We start from the raw sequence: 14,866 nt of genomic DNA, 5'->3' as shown, positions 1-14,866 counted from the left end.
CCATCCAGCCACAAGTTAAACTCACAACGAAACTCACACATGTCATCAAAGGTTTATTCAGCTATATAAAAAAAAAAAAGTGAAAATCCTCACCTGGTAACACCTGGTACCAGGTGTTTTTTCTAATGCATTTCAATTTGAAGCCTGGTACCAGTTTAAATGTCCAAAAAGTATTTTATATGAATATTTCAAAAATCACCCAAAACATGCCTTACTATAGCCTTACCATCGTGAAAAAATCCATAAAAATAAAAAGTCCCCGAAATGCCTTAAAATGCAAGACTATGTCCTAAAACATGCTGCCAAGTGAATATTTTGTGTTTAAATGTCCAAAAAGTATTTTATATGAATATTTGAAAAATCACCCAAAACATGCCTTACTATAGCCTTACCATCGTGAAAATATCCATAAAAATAAAAAGTCCCCGAAATGCCTTAAAATGCAAGACTATGTCCTAAAACATGCTGCCAAGTGAATATTTTGTGTTTAAAAGTCCAAAAAGTATTTTATATGAATATTTGAAAAATCACCCAAAACATGCCTTACTATAGCCTTACCATCGTGAAAAAATCCATAAAAATAAAAAGTCCCCGAAATGCCTTAAAATGCAAGACTATGTCCTAAAACATGCTGCCAAGTGAATGTTTTGTGTTTAAATGTCCAAAAAGTATTTTATATGAATATTTGAAAAATCACCCAAAACATGCCTTACTATAGCCTTACCATCGTGAAAATATCCATAAAAATAAAAAGTCCCCGAAATGCCTTAAAATGCAAGACTATGTCCTAAAGCATGCTGCCAAGTGAATATTTTGTGTTTAAATGTCCAAAAAGTATTTTATATGAATATTTGAAAAATGACCCAAAACATGCCTTACTATAGCCTTACCATCGTGAAAATATCCATAAAAATAAAAAGTCCCCGAAATGCCTTAAAATGCAAGACTATGTCCTAAAACATGCTGCCAAGTGAATATTTTGTGTTTAAATGTCCAAAAAGTATTTTATATGAATATTTGAAAAATCACCCAAAACATGCCTTACTATAGCCTTACCATCGTGAAAATATCCATAAAAATAAAAAGTCCCCGAAATGCCTTAAAATGCAAGACTATGTCCTAAAACATGCTGCCAAGTGAATATTTTGTGTTTAAAAGTCCAAAAAGTATTTTATATGAATATTTAAAAAATCACCCAAAACATGCCTTACTATAGCCTTACCATCGTGAAAATATCCATAAAAATAAAAAGTCCCCGAAATGCCTTAAAATGCAAGATTAGGTCCTAAAACATGCTACCAAGTGAATATTTTGTGTTTCTAACCAAAACATGCCTTACTATATAGTAAGGTATGTTTTGGGTGATTTTTTTAAATATTCAAATAAAATACTTTTTAGAGTTTTTAGCAAAAACGTTTTACTTGGCAGCATGTTTTGGGGTATAAAGTTGCATTTTTACATTTTTTTTATTTATTTTAATACATATTTCATTTTCTAGTTTAGTGTAAGATTTGGTTATGGTTAGATTTGTCTTGATGTCGAGATTGGGTGGGGGTTGTTCTGTCATTATTCTTAAGTTTTTACGTTTTGTTTTTTAATTTAATATTTTTATTTATAACAAATTAATGGTAATTGGTTTATTGAATAACAAGACCAGGTTATTGGTATAATTTTAGTTTGTAAAATCATTAAATGAGACTTTGCTAGGAGATTTGTACACCTTACTTTATTGGCTCTGCAGTTAAAGGACAAACATTAATAACACTATCCTGAAGTTGTTGAAGTAAACGTAGGATTGACTGTTGAAGTTAACAAGCAAGACTGCATTTGTGTGTGAGGTTAGTGTGCTTTCATAAATGTCGGCTCAGGAACATCACTTTTGTCAGACCAGAGCCCCCTCGGCAGTAATGCTGTTGCTATACACAAATGTACATTAAATATTAGTACAAAAAATACAATCAACAAATTGGATAGAAAACAACAAAGCCGCTTTCTGCCACAATTTCTTTGGGGACATAACAAAAAAGGGCAGAACAACTAACAGGCTTTGCTGCGGCAAAGACATAAAAAAAGGTTTCTTATGATCTTGTGGCTCTTCTGTGTTGTTCGATTCCAGACAAATATGAAAAGTTGAACTTCACGTGAGGCGATTGATCCAGTTTATCCTGGTCCAGTTTAGAAGATGAGATGACAGGTGAGGAGAACAAGTTCATCTTCCAATTGATGTGTGCCTCTGTTCCAGTTTCTATCTGATGAGATGGCAGGTGAGCCAGTACATGAAGATGGGTTGTGCTGCTGCTATGGACATGGTGAGGTACATCCTCAGCTGATTCCTGGCTCCTCTCACCAGCCTCCCCTCAGCTGCCGACTCCGATAGCAGCTTTAAACGAAGAGTGCGGATCTGAGAAAAGACGATTTGTTTAAGTCCAGATACACAGAAAAGGACTTGACTTTGCTAACACTAATACGAGACATTAGCAAAGCAACTCCTAGTGCATCATAAACAGCAAACAAAACAAAGTAAAGTGAGAGTAAAAAAGATAGGATTCTGCAACTACGAGTCAAAGAAAAATAAAATGAATAGATGCTTAAACTTTTACCAAAAGCAAGTTAAACAATTGACTTAAAAAATAAAACTCAAGTTGCAGAAACAACGTACAGTGGAACCTCGATTTTTAAACTTTGTTTGTTTCTGAAGGCCGTTCGTAAACAGAAAACTAGGAATCCATGTAAAATGGATTCATCCGTTCCTGATTGCTTATCCGAACTTTTTCAAAAGTATTTTGTGTACAGGTTCATACACAAAACAAATGAAAATAATTCGATCCAACAAAAAAAAGATAAGTGATATAGCGCGTATATCTCGAACCACAATTTTTGGTTAAAAAATGTGTTCATTAATCAAATTGTTTGAAAAGGGAGGCGTTCAACAACCGAGGTTCCACTGCATATGGCAGACTTGGAGCAAATTTCCATAACTGTGGAGACGATGGCCATCAACGATATGGACTATATTTTTGATTTGTAAGAAGAAAGACCAGAAAAATTACTAAAAAGTGCAAGGTATTGTCCAAATAATATGGACTATACCTTTAACTATAGCTTCGTTATTAGACTAATAATTCTCTAAGCCAAGCTAATTCTCTATAAAATACAGTGGTCCCTCTCCTATCGGTGGAGCGCGGTAGTTGCGTTCGAAGGCCCACTGCGAAAACAAAAAATCCACAAAGTAGGGGCGAGATAGTTATTATATTATTTACATATATTTACCCTTTACAAACCTCCCCTACACTGTTATCAACCCTCCCTAGACTGTGTTATCCTTTCCCACACAATTATATGTACAGTAGAGTTGGAGAATGGAAATATAAGACATACATATTACATAAATAAATTAAATACATGAGAGCACAGCAGTGGTGGAACAGGTGCAGCCCCAGACGCAGGTGAGTGCAATTGTAATAGTAATCCGCCCCTTTCCTTAAGTTAATAGGAGCCGGAACCAAGGAGAGAGGAGAGTGAACAGAGGAGTGAATACTGGCCAAGACGGACGGACGGACCGTATATGAAAGCCGGGCACAGCGCAGGAGTGCACATTATTGTAAAGAAAAATAAAGGCTGTTAACTGTCATCTGTGTCCGTGTCTTTGTTTGGGCTACGTAACAGAAGCCTGAGAAGATGATCAAGAGTGTTAACGAGGCATCGTAGGGCGTTAAATTAGGGTTAACTTTCACCAAACACAAGAGCACAAACTTTACAGCAACGTACTATACGTATAACGGCGCAGAGCATAGTGAACGAGTGGCGTCTGGAGAAGGGGAGATACTGAGAGATGCTACGATGCATGAGCCAATCAGTGTGAGGAACAGAAGAAGCATGCTCAATGCTGTGTTCAGTCTCCTCTAGATAAACAAAGCTACCAGCGAAGTCTTTTAGTTTATTTTTTGCTATATTTTGATTGTTTAAAATTTTTTAGGTTAGAAAAATAATGAAAATATTATAAATATTATTTACTGTAAAAATACTGCAATATAGCGAAACTCTTGGAAATAATGAAAATATTGTAAATTTAAAAAAATATTTACTGTAAAATACCGCAATATAGCGAAACTCTTGCGAGATTGAAATAAAAGAATCTGCGATGTACTGAGGGAGCGAAAGGAGAACTTCAATATAAAGAGGGACCACTGTATACACAAACGCAATATACATATCTAATATATTTCTACTTATTTGCACAATAATATCTAATATATTTCTACTTATTTGCATGAAAACAGTCAGAAAACAAATTACTAATTGTTATTTAGATAGTAAATAAGGTTAAGATTGTACTGGTCAGGCCACATTACATCTAATTAGGTTGTATTCGGCCGGTGAAACAAAATGAGTTTTACATCAATTCCACGAAAAAAGGCGAATGTAAGCTTTGGTAAAGTTCTCACAAAGATTATTTCCTCTGTTTAAAACATGTTACATTCAAAATGGATCAATGAATCAGCTGCAGCAGCTCTTTAGACTCACCATAAAGATAAAGATGGCGGCACAGCACCACAGCAGAGACAGGTAATAGGCAGGTTTTCCGAACAATAAGCCCGATACGACACCAACAATCATGCTTGAGGAACAGAAAGAGACAGAAAGTGGTTCATCAATTCAACAACATAATGGTGCGGTGAGCAATCAAAATGAGCAAAAGTAAAGCATCTTACCCGACATATTTGTAACCAGAAAATGCCAGCAGGTCGATGGTGGTGAGGTCAGTGTTCACTGTCACGAGGTAAAGTGAAAGAAGAACTGCCAGGACCTCCATGATCAGCCAGACAAACGCTGAGCTGGCCTGAACTCCCAGCAGCTCTGGAGAAAACCTGCGGTGGGAAGAAGCGTTTCAGAGTCTCAGAGACTCGGTGAACATTTATGTCCTGAGGACAAACTTTTTTTTTTCTTTTCAAATATTCCACATGAGAAACAAACAGGACGTGGATTCATGCCAGTTGTACCTGTTTTGTGTGCCGAGGGCCAGACCAGCCACAAGGATGTAGGTGATGAAACCCATGGTGGGAATATAAAGGTCAGGGGCGTTAACATCGAAACGAGGAGCAACAGGAGTGTCCTGCTGGTAGTTCACCTCCCAATTCTGAAAACAAACAACACAATCAGGATTCCTCTCAGTTATTCCTTCATCAAACTGTTATATCAACTAATATTTTAAGAATATTCGTTTATTGTTCTTATTAAAATCTTGGATGTATCCAAGAGTGTGAGTGCTTTTTATACACAAGAGCTTCCTCAAAATGTTGTACCATCTCACTTACTGCACATCACCAACTACATCAAACATTTATTTGTGGAAACAGAAGAACTGCAAAATTCACCTGGTGCATGTAGGGGAAAACCAGAAGGCCCAGCTTCTTTCCAACATACACAGTGTCCACAGCGAAATAATATTTCAGCTTAGAAATTGGGATGAACCTGTCCAGCTGAAACAGAAAACCACAGACTGACATCAATTACACGCAGCAATGCAGTTCAGTCACATGTGATGCCTCATTGGAATTTTTGGTTTAGCTCAAAAACATAGGCTTTTCCTAAAGACTCAGAATTTCTCATTTAATGAGCAATATTTACATTTTTGTCCATCATTTCCTTGCCCTGGGACGCCAGCGAGCTTCCATATGCCATGGCCAAGTTAGACATGGGGTCTGACAGGAGCGACTGGCCCGGATATGCAGCTGATTCAGGACCAGCCTGCTGGTTCCTGCCAATGAACATGGGGAAAAAAAAAAGTTAGCTGTGGCGTCAAGCTCAAACAATACAGACTGTGGAAGAGTGCTCATACTTGTAGCCCATTTGTGATGCAGGTGTAGCTCCGCTTGTATCGTCAAACAGCTGGCTGCCATCTGAACCATCAATGGAAGTGTTCCTCAGGCGCATATTTGGATCTGAATAACACAAGAAAATAAAGTGTTCACATGTGATTCATCAGTCCTGCTTTGGCGGCATGTGGGCAGGAGGGCCAGGACTACGTACATATTTGGAGTATGTTTTTATTCATTTCTGCGAAATGTTTATTTTTTTTAAGACATTTTGAAAAAAATTTTGTATTTTGCTGTTGGTCAAAGTTTGCTGTTCATCCCCTCCCAAAAAATGTTTAAACTTTAAGCATGAACAAGCTCATAGCTAAATCTTTGTAGACAAATAAATGCACTTTAATTTATTTTTGAGATTTTTTTTATAAGGCTTTCAGGTATTTAATGAAATAGTATTTTTTTTATTAAAGGTGAATGTTTCCCAAAAAATGTTTTCTGAATTTTAAGCATGAAAAACATGCATAGCTACATATTTATAAAAGTTTATTTGTATTAATTTTTGGTAATTTAAGACTTTAAATGCAAATTTTTCAGACAAATACTTGCACTTTAATTCTTTTTTTGTTTGTGGAGGTTGGGGGTGGAATTTCTAGACTTTCAGAAAGCATTAGCATACAATTATGCTTTTGATCAAAGGTCCCGAAAAGTGTTTTTCTGAAGTTAAAGCATAAAAACGCTCACAGCTATATAATTTTAGGCAAATTAGGCGCATTTTTTGGGATGTTTTAATTCTTTTCAGAAAATTATGAATATCGTATGTAAAATAGTCCTTTGATCAAAGATTGTCGTTATTTTCAATCAGCAAACATTTAAATCCCGAACAGCTGCAAATTGGGGGTAGGTCACACTTTTGTTTATATAATTTCCGGCAGTCGAGTTTAAAGGCGTATTCCAATTATTTACGCCAAGTTGTCTGTGGTAAGAATAAATAAATATAATGTTTATTGTTGTGGGGCAAAATAAGGGTAAGGTTACAAAGTTCGGTGATTTTTAAACCGATAACTCATACAGTACAGTGAGTAAAGACTAGTTGTTCGAGTAATCGCGAAAACGCATAAATATAAGCAATTGTCATCTGTTCCCTCACCGATAATCAGAAACTAGAACAAATGGGTCAGTATTTCAAAGCAGCATGAAGAAGTGGACTTTGATTTTCATAAAACACAATGACACATCTAACTGTACTGTTCAAATAAAAGCAGCAAAGTTATTTAGATAAAGTTGCCAATCAGCAATATCCAATGAGCATCGGCTGACTTATAACTACGCAGCAATTACCTGCAACCAGTAGAGGAATATTTTCTCTGCAATCATAATCGTATTTACCCCGGGGTACGTGTATTTTTTTTTACAAAATTTCATGTATTACCCATTGCACAGCGGTATCAGGCAGAGACAGTTAGCTAGCATCGCCTCTTCACTCAAATAGACAGCGCCCATGAAGACGGCGATAAGGAAAAAAACTAGATTTGTCAACAAAACGTCACGTACATAACTTACGCTGTCTAAACACATTCTGTGGTGTAGAGTAATCCATAAGGAATGACTTGGCTGGTCAGTGGTCGCCAAATCTCAGCGGCGCAACGGCAAGACGGATTCACCCGGAAGTTGAAGTAATTTCAACTGGAAGTAAACAATTGCATTGTTAAATGTGATGCTAATAAAACGCACGTTACTGCCATCTAGAGGAGTGGAGGTCTTGCTATTCGCGTTACTCAACCCTGAGCGAATTGAAATATTTTTTAAAAATATTTATAACTTAATACATTTTACCCAGAGACAATTTTCGACTTTATATTATATATTTATATAAATTATATTGTAATGTATCGTTATCGATACTAACGCAGTGCTGAAAATATGCTCAACCAGCAGGGAAGAAACCCACAGTAGCACAGTCCCTACAGACATTTCCACTAAGCTTTTGTAGGTGCAACGGTTGGGAAGTTTTCAAAAGTATAGACGAAGGGATTTTAAACATGTGTGGTGAATTTTGAATCCAATGTCCAAAACAATGAATGTGATTAAATACTTTGATATTGCAGTGTTGATAGCATACATTACCAACTGTTATCATTGCCAAAATTATAATGGTCTTTCAACTTCAAGTTAAGTTGTCATGTGATTCATTGTATTTTTGTTAATTTTTAAATAATGGCTTTCACATTTGGGGAAAAAAAATATTTTAAAATACTAAATACTATTATAAAAAATAGTTAATGTTACACCTTGTAATTTAAAACTATATTTAAAAAAACAAACACAAAATTCCTAGGTTATCCTCAGGAAAGAAGTAGTGACGGTTTGTGGGACAATTACAGAACCAAACACTCACGTCCCAGAGTATTTTTTCAGAGCTGTGAAGACAGATGGAGAGTGCATTTTTTTAACGAGATAGAAACAATAACAGCAGATACAGAGAAAACACTGCGGGTGCATTTAACTGTAAAACACAACGCTCTATAACGTACACAAAGTGGTGCACAGAACAACAGCTGCATCTGGGGATTTTTTTTTCTTTGACCATTGAAAAGAAAATACACATGGGTCCTAATGAAATAAGCCTGGTGTCAGAGTGAGGATGTTTGTAGGTCAGATGGATGTGCATTAAGATCTTTCTCTCTCACCCCCACATTTCACACGCAACACACACACACACACACACACACTCTGTAAGGGGTTTTCTCATGCAGGAATAATTGTTCCTAGGGCAAAACAATACAATCGAGAGGTCTGCAGCACTGCACAGCACAGAGATACACGAGTAAATCTGTTTTAGGAGATTAATCGCAAAGACTCACACTCAGCACCTGCAGACTATTGTGTTTAAATTATTTTTTCAGGTAAGTTTAATCTCTAAAATAGATAGGAAAAAAAACATATATTTTTAAATGCTTCAATATATAAATATGTATAGAAATGATAAAGGCATGATTCCAAATAAATTATAACTATCAAATATTAGGTGTTTTCAAGAGGCACAGAAAGTGTTGACGCCTATGCATAACGTAATAAGTTTTCTGACCAAAAGCATTTTGTCCTTTTTTGTCGCTTTTATGATTTTTGCAAATATGTTTTTCTTCAGTGGTTAATGTTTTCTGTTTTAAGGTGTGCCATGGTTTTCATTAAAAAATGTATTTCACAAAGTTTACTGATTAATTAAAAAACAATCACTGCTGCCATGTTGCTAAATACATGATAAATATATGCCAGCTGTTTGTAGTTGGCTAATAAATTAGAATGACTAAGCAAAATGTCAAATGGTGTGACGGGTTTTCCAAGTCAGACCAAATGACACTCACTCTATTTTACATAAATATTTTTTTTTTAAATGCACAAAACATACATTTTAAACATTTGATGGAAGAAAGACGTTATCTATATGATCATTACTGCACTTTTCACTGTCACTATATTGTGCCGTTTAGCAAAGGAACAATGTCCTCTTTTGCAAATAATTTAGAAAATGAATCCAAAATATATCCATTTTTTACAAAGCAATGTCTTACATCGAAGTAGACATGCTTGAAATGCACGATGTTAGAAAAGAAAAACGTAAGAAAATAACTTTCATGTCACGCCATACGACAAATTGATACATACATATGTCGTGGCCTATATATACTGTGTATATATATATATATATATATGTATATACATATAGCCATTAGGAGATGTACATGCCTGCATCAAGTTGTTTCTCACCTAAATGTACAGAATGAATAATTCAAGCACCTGTGGGATAATGAATATCCACCAAGGGGTTGTAGCAAGTTACAGCAGCGAGACAGCCAGGAGAGCAGTGTCAAAAAGAGTTTGCCTGCATGATTGGCACGGAGAGTGAGAGAGAGAGAGAGAGAGAGAGAGAGAGAGAGAGAGAGAGAGAGAGAGAGAGAGAGAGAGGTGGGGGGGGGGGGGGGGGGGGGGGGGGTAGGGAAAGAAGCATAAAAAAGTGTTCAGTGACATCCAAAGACAGCAGTTCACTTTTACAGAGACTTCCTCCCTCTGTGAACACCCACTTCTTCAGAACAGTGAACAAGGAGTGATGGAATTATCACTGATGGCAACACAGGTAAGGAAGTAATCTATCTAATATGATTTTTTTTTCCCGACAGATTTTAGATTTAATATTAATAACTTAATATTTATGGTTCACAGTCTGTGTTTTTCTTAACATAATATTTTTGTACGTTATAATTTATGGCCAAAAGAATGTTGATCTACATCATTTACAATTACACTGATGTAAATGTAAGATTGAGCCAGAACCTATAATCCTGATTTGCCTTTTGTCAGTTTTCAGGGTCAGTCAGTTAATCTTAAACAATATTTTTGGTAGAAATGTATCATCACAGCCCTTCTGGATTCAAACCATCATCTTACAGTTGCAAACACCACTGGTTTAAATCAAGGGCAGGGCTTCACAAATCGAATGGCATGCCATATTATTTGATCCCTTAGTACAAATGACAAAAACATATACCTGTTAATCACATTGGTGCTATAGTGCATAACATAGCTGCCTTTCAAACCGATGCTTGAGGTTTACGGGTTTGATTCTGGGCCGACACCGATTTCATTTTGTCAACAATTTCCACGTGTAGGATCAATTAAATCTAATCTAATCTAATCTAGTCACTAGAGGCTACAAGGTGTTCTAATAACTAATTGCATGGACTAGTAAAGAGTGGGATATTTAACTGCAATATGAAATCTCACCACTAGATGTCGCTAAATCCCATAAAGTGTACTTTAAAGTAACCACATAAGGAACACATTAGTTTTACAAAGCACTCTGAGCCTAAGGGAAAATTATTTAAAAAAATTAATATCACACTATAACTGACAGGTCAACTTATGAGTCATATTTGTCTTAAAGTAACATGACATTTAATCATTTTCTATTAGATTAGAATTTTAATTTGGGTTTCATTTGATGTTTTATACTCATCATTGCATTTGCGTCTGCTTCCCCCGTCTGTCACTCTAATGGCACTGGTTGCATATATTCATGTCCTATTTTCTTCCTGTTTCATTTTCTCTCTGTCTCCTCTGACCTCTGATGTTCAGCTCTGCAGAGCTCCCGGGCAGAGCTTTGTTCTTTGAATCCAGGTCTTTCTGTGTGGTGCAGAATAATGTAGTCTGGATTATTAAAGTGTTCCAAAAAACAAACAAACAAACAAACAAACAAAAAAAAAAACATACGGCTGGAGTGATCTTAACATGAAGTAATTAGTGGACAAAAATAATGGAAATTAATTCACATCTACTCAGATTCTCTCAGATTACTTTTGTGCTGCAGTCACAGCAAAAAGTAAGTAGGTCATGTGACAGAAATGGTGGAAGAAAGTGAGAGATTCATCACATCCAAAACGCCCAGTCTTTCAGCTGATCGGTGAGCTGCCTGCTGAAGTGTAAGATTGTGCCATCTGCTGGTTTTGTCAGAGATTAAAAGAAAAATATCCTCCTACCCCAGGCATGGGCAAACGTTTTGACTCGCTGGGTAAAATGGGTCCTAAAAATTTGACAGGCTCATGTGAACTAAGATTAATGACATGTAAAAGTCAAGCATAGAGGCTAAAATCCTAGATCGCTTTTAGCCTTTTCTACACAATCTACTGGGGAAATGTGGGTATTGCAGGGAAATGGCAGTGGTATAACGGTAATATAAATAAATAACATAATTTGGATAAATTTGGCGGGCCGCAACCGGGTGGACTGTAGTTTGCCCATGCCTGTCCTACCCTGTACGTGGTTTTGTATTTCCAGTATAGAGATTGAATACAAAGGCAAGATACAAGTATTTATATAGTTTAAAACAAAACAAAAAAATAAAAATTTTAATAGAAAGATTTTAATGCCGTTCCTGGATTATGTAATATTTCATTTACGAATGAACAAGAATAAAAATTCGGTTCATTCTGCAGTCTCAACACCGATGGCAGCTATTTAGATTGTCTTTTTGTTTCATCATTATAACCCTCTTGCTGTGTGAATGAAGTCAAATGGAAAGTGTCACCTGATAGCCATCTGTTCTCTGACAGGTAATTAGATGATCAGCTGTGTTGAGTGTGTGCTCTTTAATCACTGTCTCCGTAGCCCCGTAGCGATCAATGTCTTATCTTTGGTCTTGACCCGGTCGTGACGAAAGCAGAAGTGAATCTATTTTTTGTTTGTCCACCTGTTTTTTTTTCTTTTCTTTTTGATCATTAACTTATGAGCTTATTACATTTTTTTTTTTTACTATAGCTGTATGTTTATTTGTATGTATTCCGGCGCATTGGTATCTGACCTTTTTTTTCTTTCTTTTTTTTGATTAATTCAGTTCTCTACTTGGCCAACTCTCCCCGGCAGATGAATGTTAGATTGGTCTTAATGAATCCTGTCTGTACAAGTGTGTTTGATGGATAGTTGGGTGAGATTACCATCTGTTAACTGGTTAATCCATCACTTCAGGAGGGAGTATCCGTTAAAACGCAGTCCTGCCTTTAGCTTAATCCAGCAGTCATACCGACCTGGACTGAACTGAATAACCAAAGAGAAAAGTTAAACACAGAAATCTGTCATCACCCGTACAACAACGACATCTCTTTCTATGGTTTCATTAATCAATATAAGAAACCAGTCTGGATCACTCCCAGCCTCCGTCTGCCATTATTATATGAATATGATTATATGAAGAGCAGCATTATAAACAAAGGTAAAAACCACTGATAACGGTTCATCTAATATTATTATGCGTGAGTCACCGATGGCGTGCACAGAATAAAAAATGTGTTTTCTTTATTAATTCATGGCACAACACACGATGAAGTAACAGTTACAGTACTACACCGCTGCTCTCAGCCATTCACCTCTAGTTCTACCTGGAAATTAAAAACTGTTTTCGGAGAAATGTGTGCGTTTTCATTTCACACTTATTATAAACCTTAAAAAAAAAATAAAAAAAATTCTTTCACCCCTTTCTCGATAAAGGGCGACATCTCATTTCCATTGAAATGTAATCACAAGGTTTAAGCTGCAGTTACATGACGCAGCGAAATACATTATTATATCGCAGGGAAATAGGAAAACAGAGCGGCATTTATCTCTGCGTCACGGTTGTGTTGACATTCTTTTCATTGGGGATTAGGATTATCTGCATAAAGTCTCACACAACGTGCAGATTATGTAAAGGACACCATAGCGGACAGTAAGTCAGTGCTGCGGTACATTATAACGTGGTTCGATAACCATGGAAAGTATGAAGAATAAAATGGCAAATAAAGACACAAAATAAAAAATTTAAACTCATGTTTAAATTAGCTTTGCATACATACAAATGACATTAAGTGAGACTTAAAAAAAAGTTAAGATGTTGAGAAGTTTGTTAAGTGTCCATGCAGAAAAAACTCAAATGTTCCTCTTGTTCTACAATAAGAAAAGAAAATAAGCCCCGCTGCCAATAGAAGAATGTCACATGTGCCTCTCTGGTTTCTATCTTTTCCTCGTCTTTCCTGCAGTCAAAGGACCAACGTGCCCTCCAGACATGTTGGAACAGCAGTGTTGTCTTTTCATTGCACAGCTCAATAAGTTGGAAATGATTATCATCTGTTTTTCACTCAGTTTGCTTGACATCCATTACCGAAAGGCAAGTCATCACTTCGTTATAGATTCTGAACTTGAAATAAACTTGCTCCAAACGCCTTAAAGATAAAAGTACTAAAAGTCATTATATGAACTGGTTTTAATGAATAACTGACCAATGGTGCTTAAGATACAACAGAGTTAACAAGATATGACCATAGAGTTATCAAGATTAGGGATGTCCGATAATATCGGCCGCCCGATATTAGCATAATTATGTAATATCTGTAAGAATCGTTATTGTTTTTTGCCTCTGATAATGAAAACCTGCTAACGCAATGCCTTGCTTTCACCAAATGATGTGTGCCCTAAAAATAGTTTTGGGGATAAACGGATGCATATTAAAGTAAAAGTCACTAGATGGCACCATTGCAGCTCATTTAATTAATCTCATACTCATACAGTAGTTTGTACAGGTAAATACATAAATATTACCACACCTACTGTATGTATATCGGTATCGGTTAATATTGGAATCGGACATTGTTTGGACAATATCTGCGCATCAGATATCAGCAAAAAGTTAATATCGGATATCCCCAATCAAGATATATATAAGTTAATCAGATATAACTACAGAGTAAGTTAGATTTAACTCTGGAGGTAGAACGATATTGACATAGATAAGAGGTAGAGTTTTTTTTTTAATTAAATTTATTTTTAAATTAAACTTAATACTTTTAGTATATATATTTTAAATTAAAAAGATTTGTATCATGCAGTTTTAGTTTGACGCCAGTGGTTTACTCTAGACCACCCATGCGCGTTCTCAAGCTGAAGTACTCGACCTGTACTGTACTAAATGTTCTACTCTGCAACTTCATGCGATATCGTTGGGTGTTTAATTCTTCCTGCTTCAGCAGACCATGGAAACCAAGGTCAGAACGGCTGCTGTGGTAACTCTCTGAAACTCTATCGTCTTCACTTCGTTTTGTATTTGTTAATGCTGCTGAATCTCCTCCTGCGACAGATGCTCCAGAAAGAGGAGAACAGCTGGCTGCTGTGGGGCTGTTTATTCAACCTGCCTTTTCTTCCTCGTTGTCCTGCTCTCTTTCCTTTTCATCTGCGTTTTAATAATAAAGCAGTTACAGATGGAGGAACAATTGCTCACCTCGACTTTACGTTGTGCCCATTTTTCAAAGAGACAAATGTAGGGCATTTAAAATCAAGCACAATCATTTACCCACAATGACTAAAAACTGAAGTAAACACTGCGAAGTTTCTATTAACTCCTTCCTCGCCAGATTTAAATGTTTTTAATGTTCTTCCATAAAACATTTCTTTCTTTTTTCTTTCTTTTTTTTTTACATTAAACTGTAACACAATCACAGACTCGCTTTGTGTTTACGCTTGTAGTGACTCATCAACGT

General features: G+C 36.1%; 1 protein-coding gene across 6 annotated transcripts in view; it reads right to left on the bottom strand.

Moving 5' to 3' along the window:
• Positions 1 to 1,711: 1,711 nt before the first annotated feature.
• Positions 1,712 to 14,866, bottom strand: part of yif1b (Yip1 interacting factor homolog B (S. cerevisiae)) — a 63,081-nt gene continuing 49,926 nt past the window's right edge. For 2 of the 6 annotated variants that reach the window (XM_025055362.1, XM_025055363.1), the window contains exons 3-10: positions 7,362 to 7,493; positions 5,840 to 5,942; positions 5,629 to 5,758; positions 5,376 to 5,480; positions 5,001 to 5,137; positions 4,713 to 4,868; positions 4,525 to 4,618; positions 2,246 to 2,401 (exon numbers count right to left, since the gene is read on the bottom strand). In XM_025055362.1, the coding sequence (XP_024911130.1) occupies positions 2,246 to 2,401; positions 4,525 to 4,618; positions 4,713 to 4,868; positions 5,001 to 5,137; positions 5,376 to 5,480; positions 5,629 to 5,758; positions 5,840 to 5,942; positions 7,362 to 7,407 (927 nt within the window). In that variant the 5' untranslated portion in view covers positions 7,408 to 7,493. Of the gene's footprint in view, positions 2,402 to 4,524; positions 4,619 to 4,712; positions 4,869 to 5,000; positions 5,138 to 5,375; positions 5,481 to 5,628; positions 5,759 to 5,839; positions 5,943 to 7,361; positions 7,494 to 14,866 lie in introns of all 6 variants that reach the window. The other 4 variants (XM_025055364.1, XM_025055365.1, XM_017032139.2 and 1 more) reach the window with 3 other exon arrangements.

This window comes from Cynoglossus semilaevis, chromosome 4 (assembly GCF_000523025.1).
Source record: "Cynoglossus semilaevis isolate Cse_v1.0 chromosome 4, Cse_v1.0, whole genome shotgun sequence".
NCBI lineage: Eukaryota > Metazoa > Chordata > Actinopteri > Pleuronectiformes > Cynoglossidae > Cynoglossus > Cynoglossus semilaevis.
This window is presented reverse-complemented; position numbering and strand designations above follow the sequence as displayed.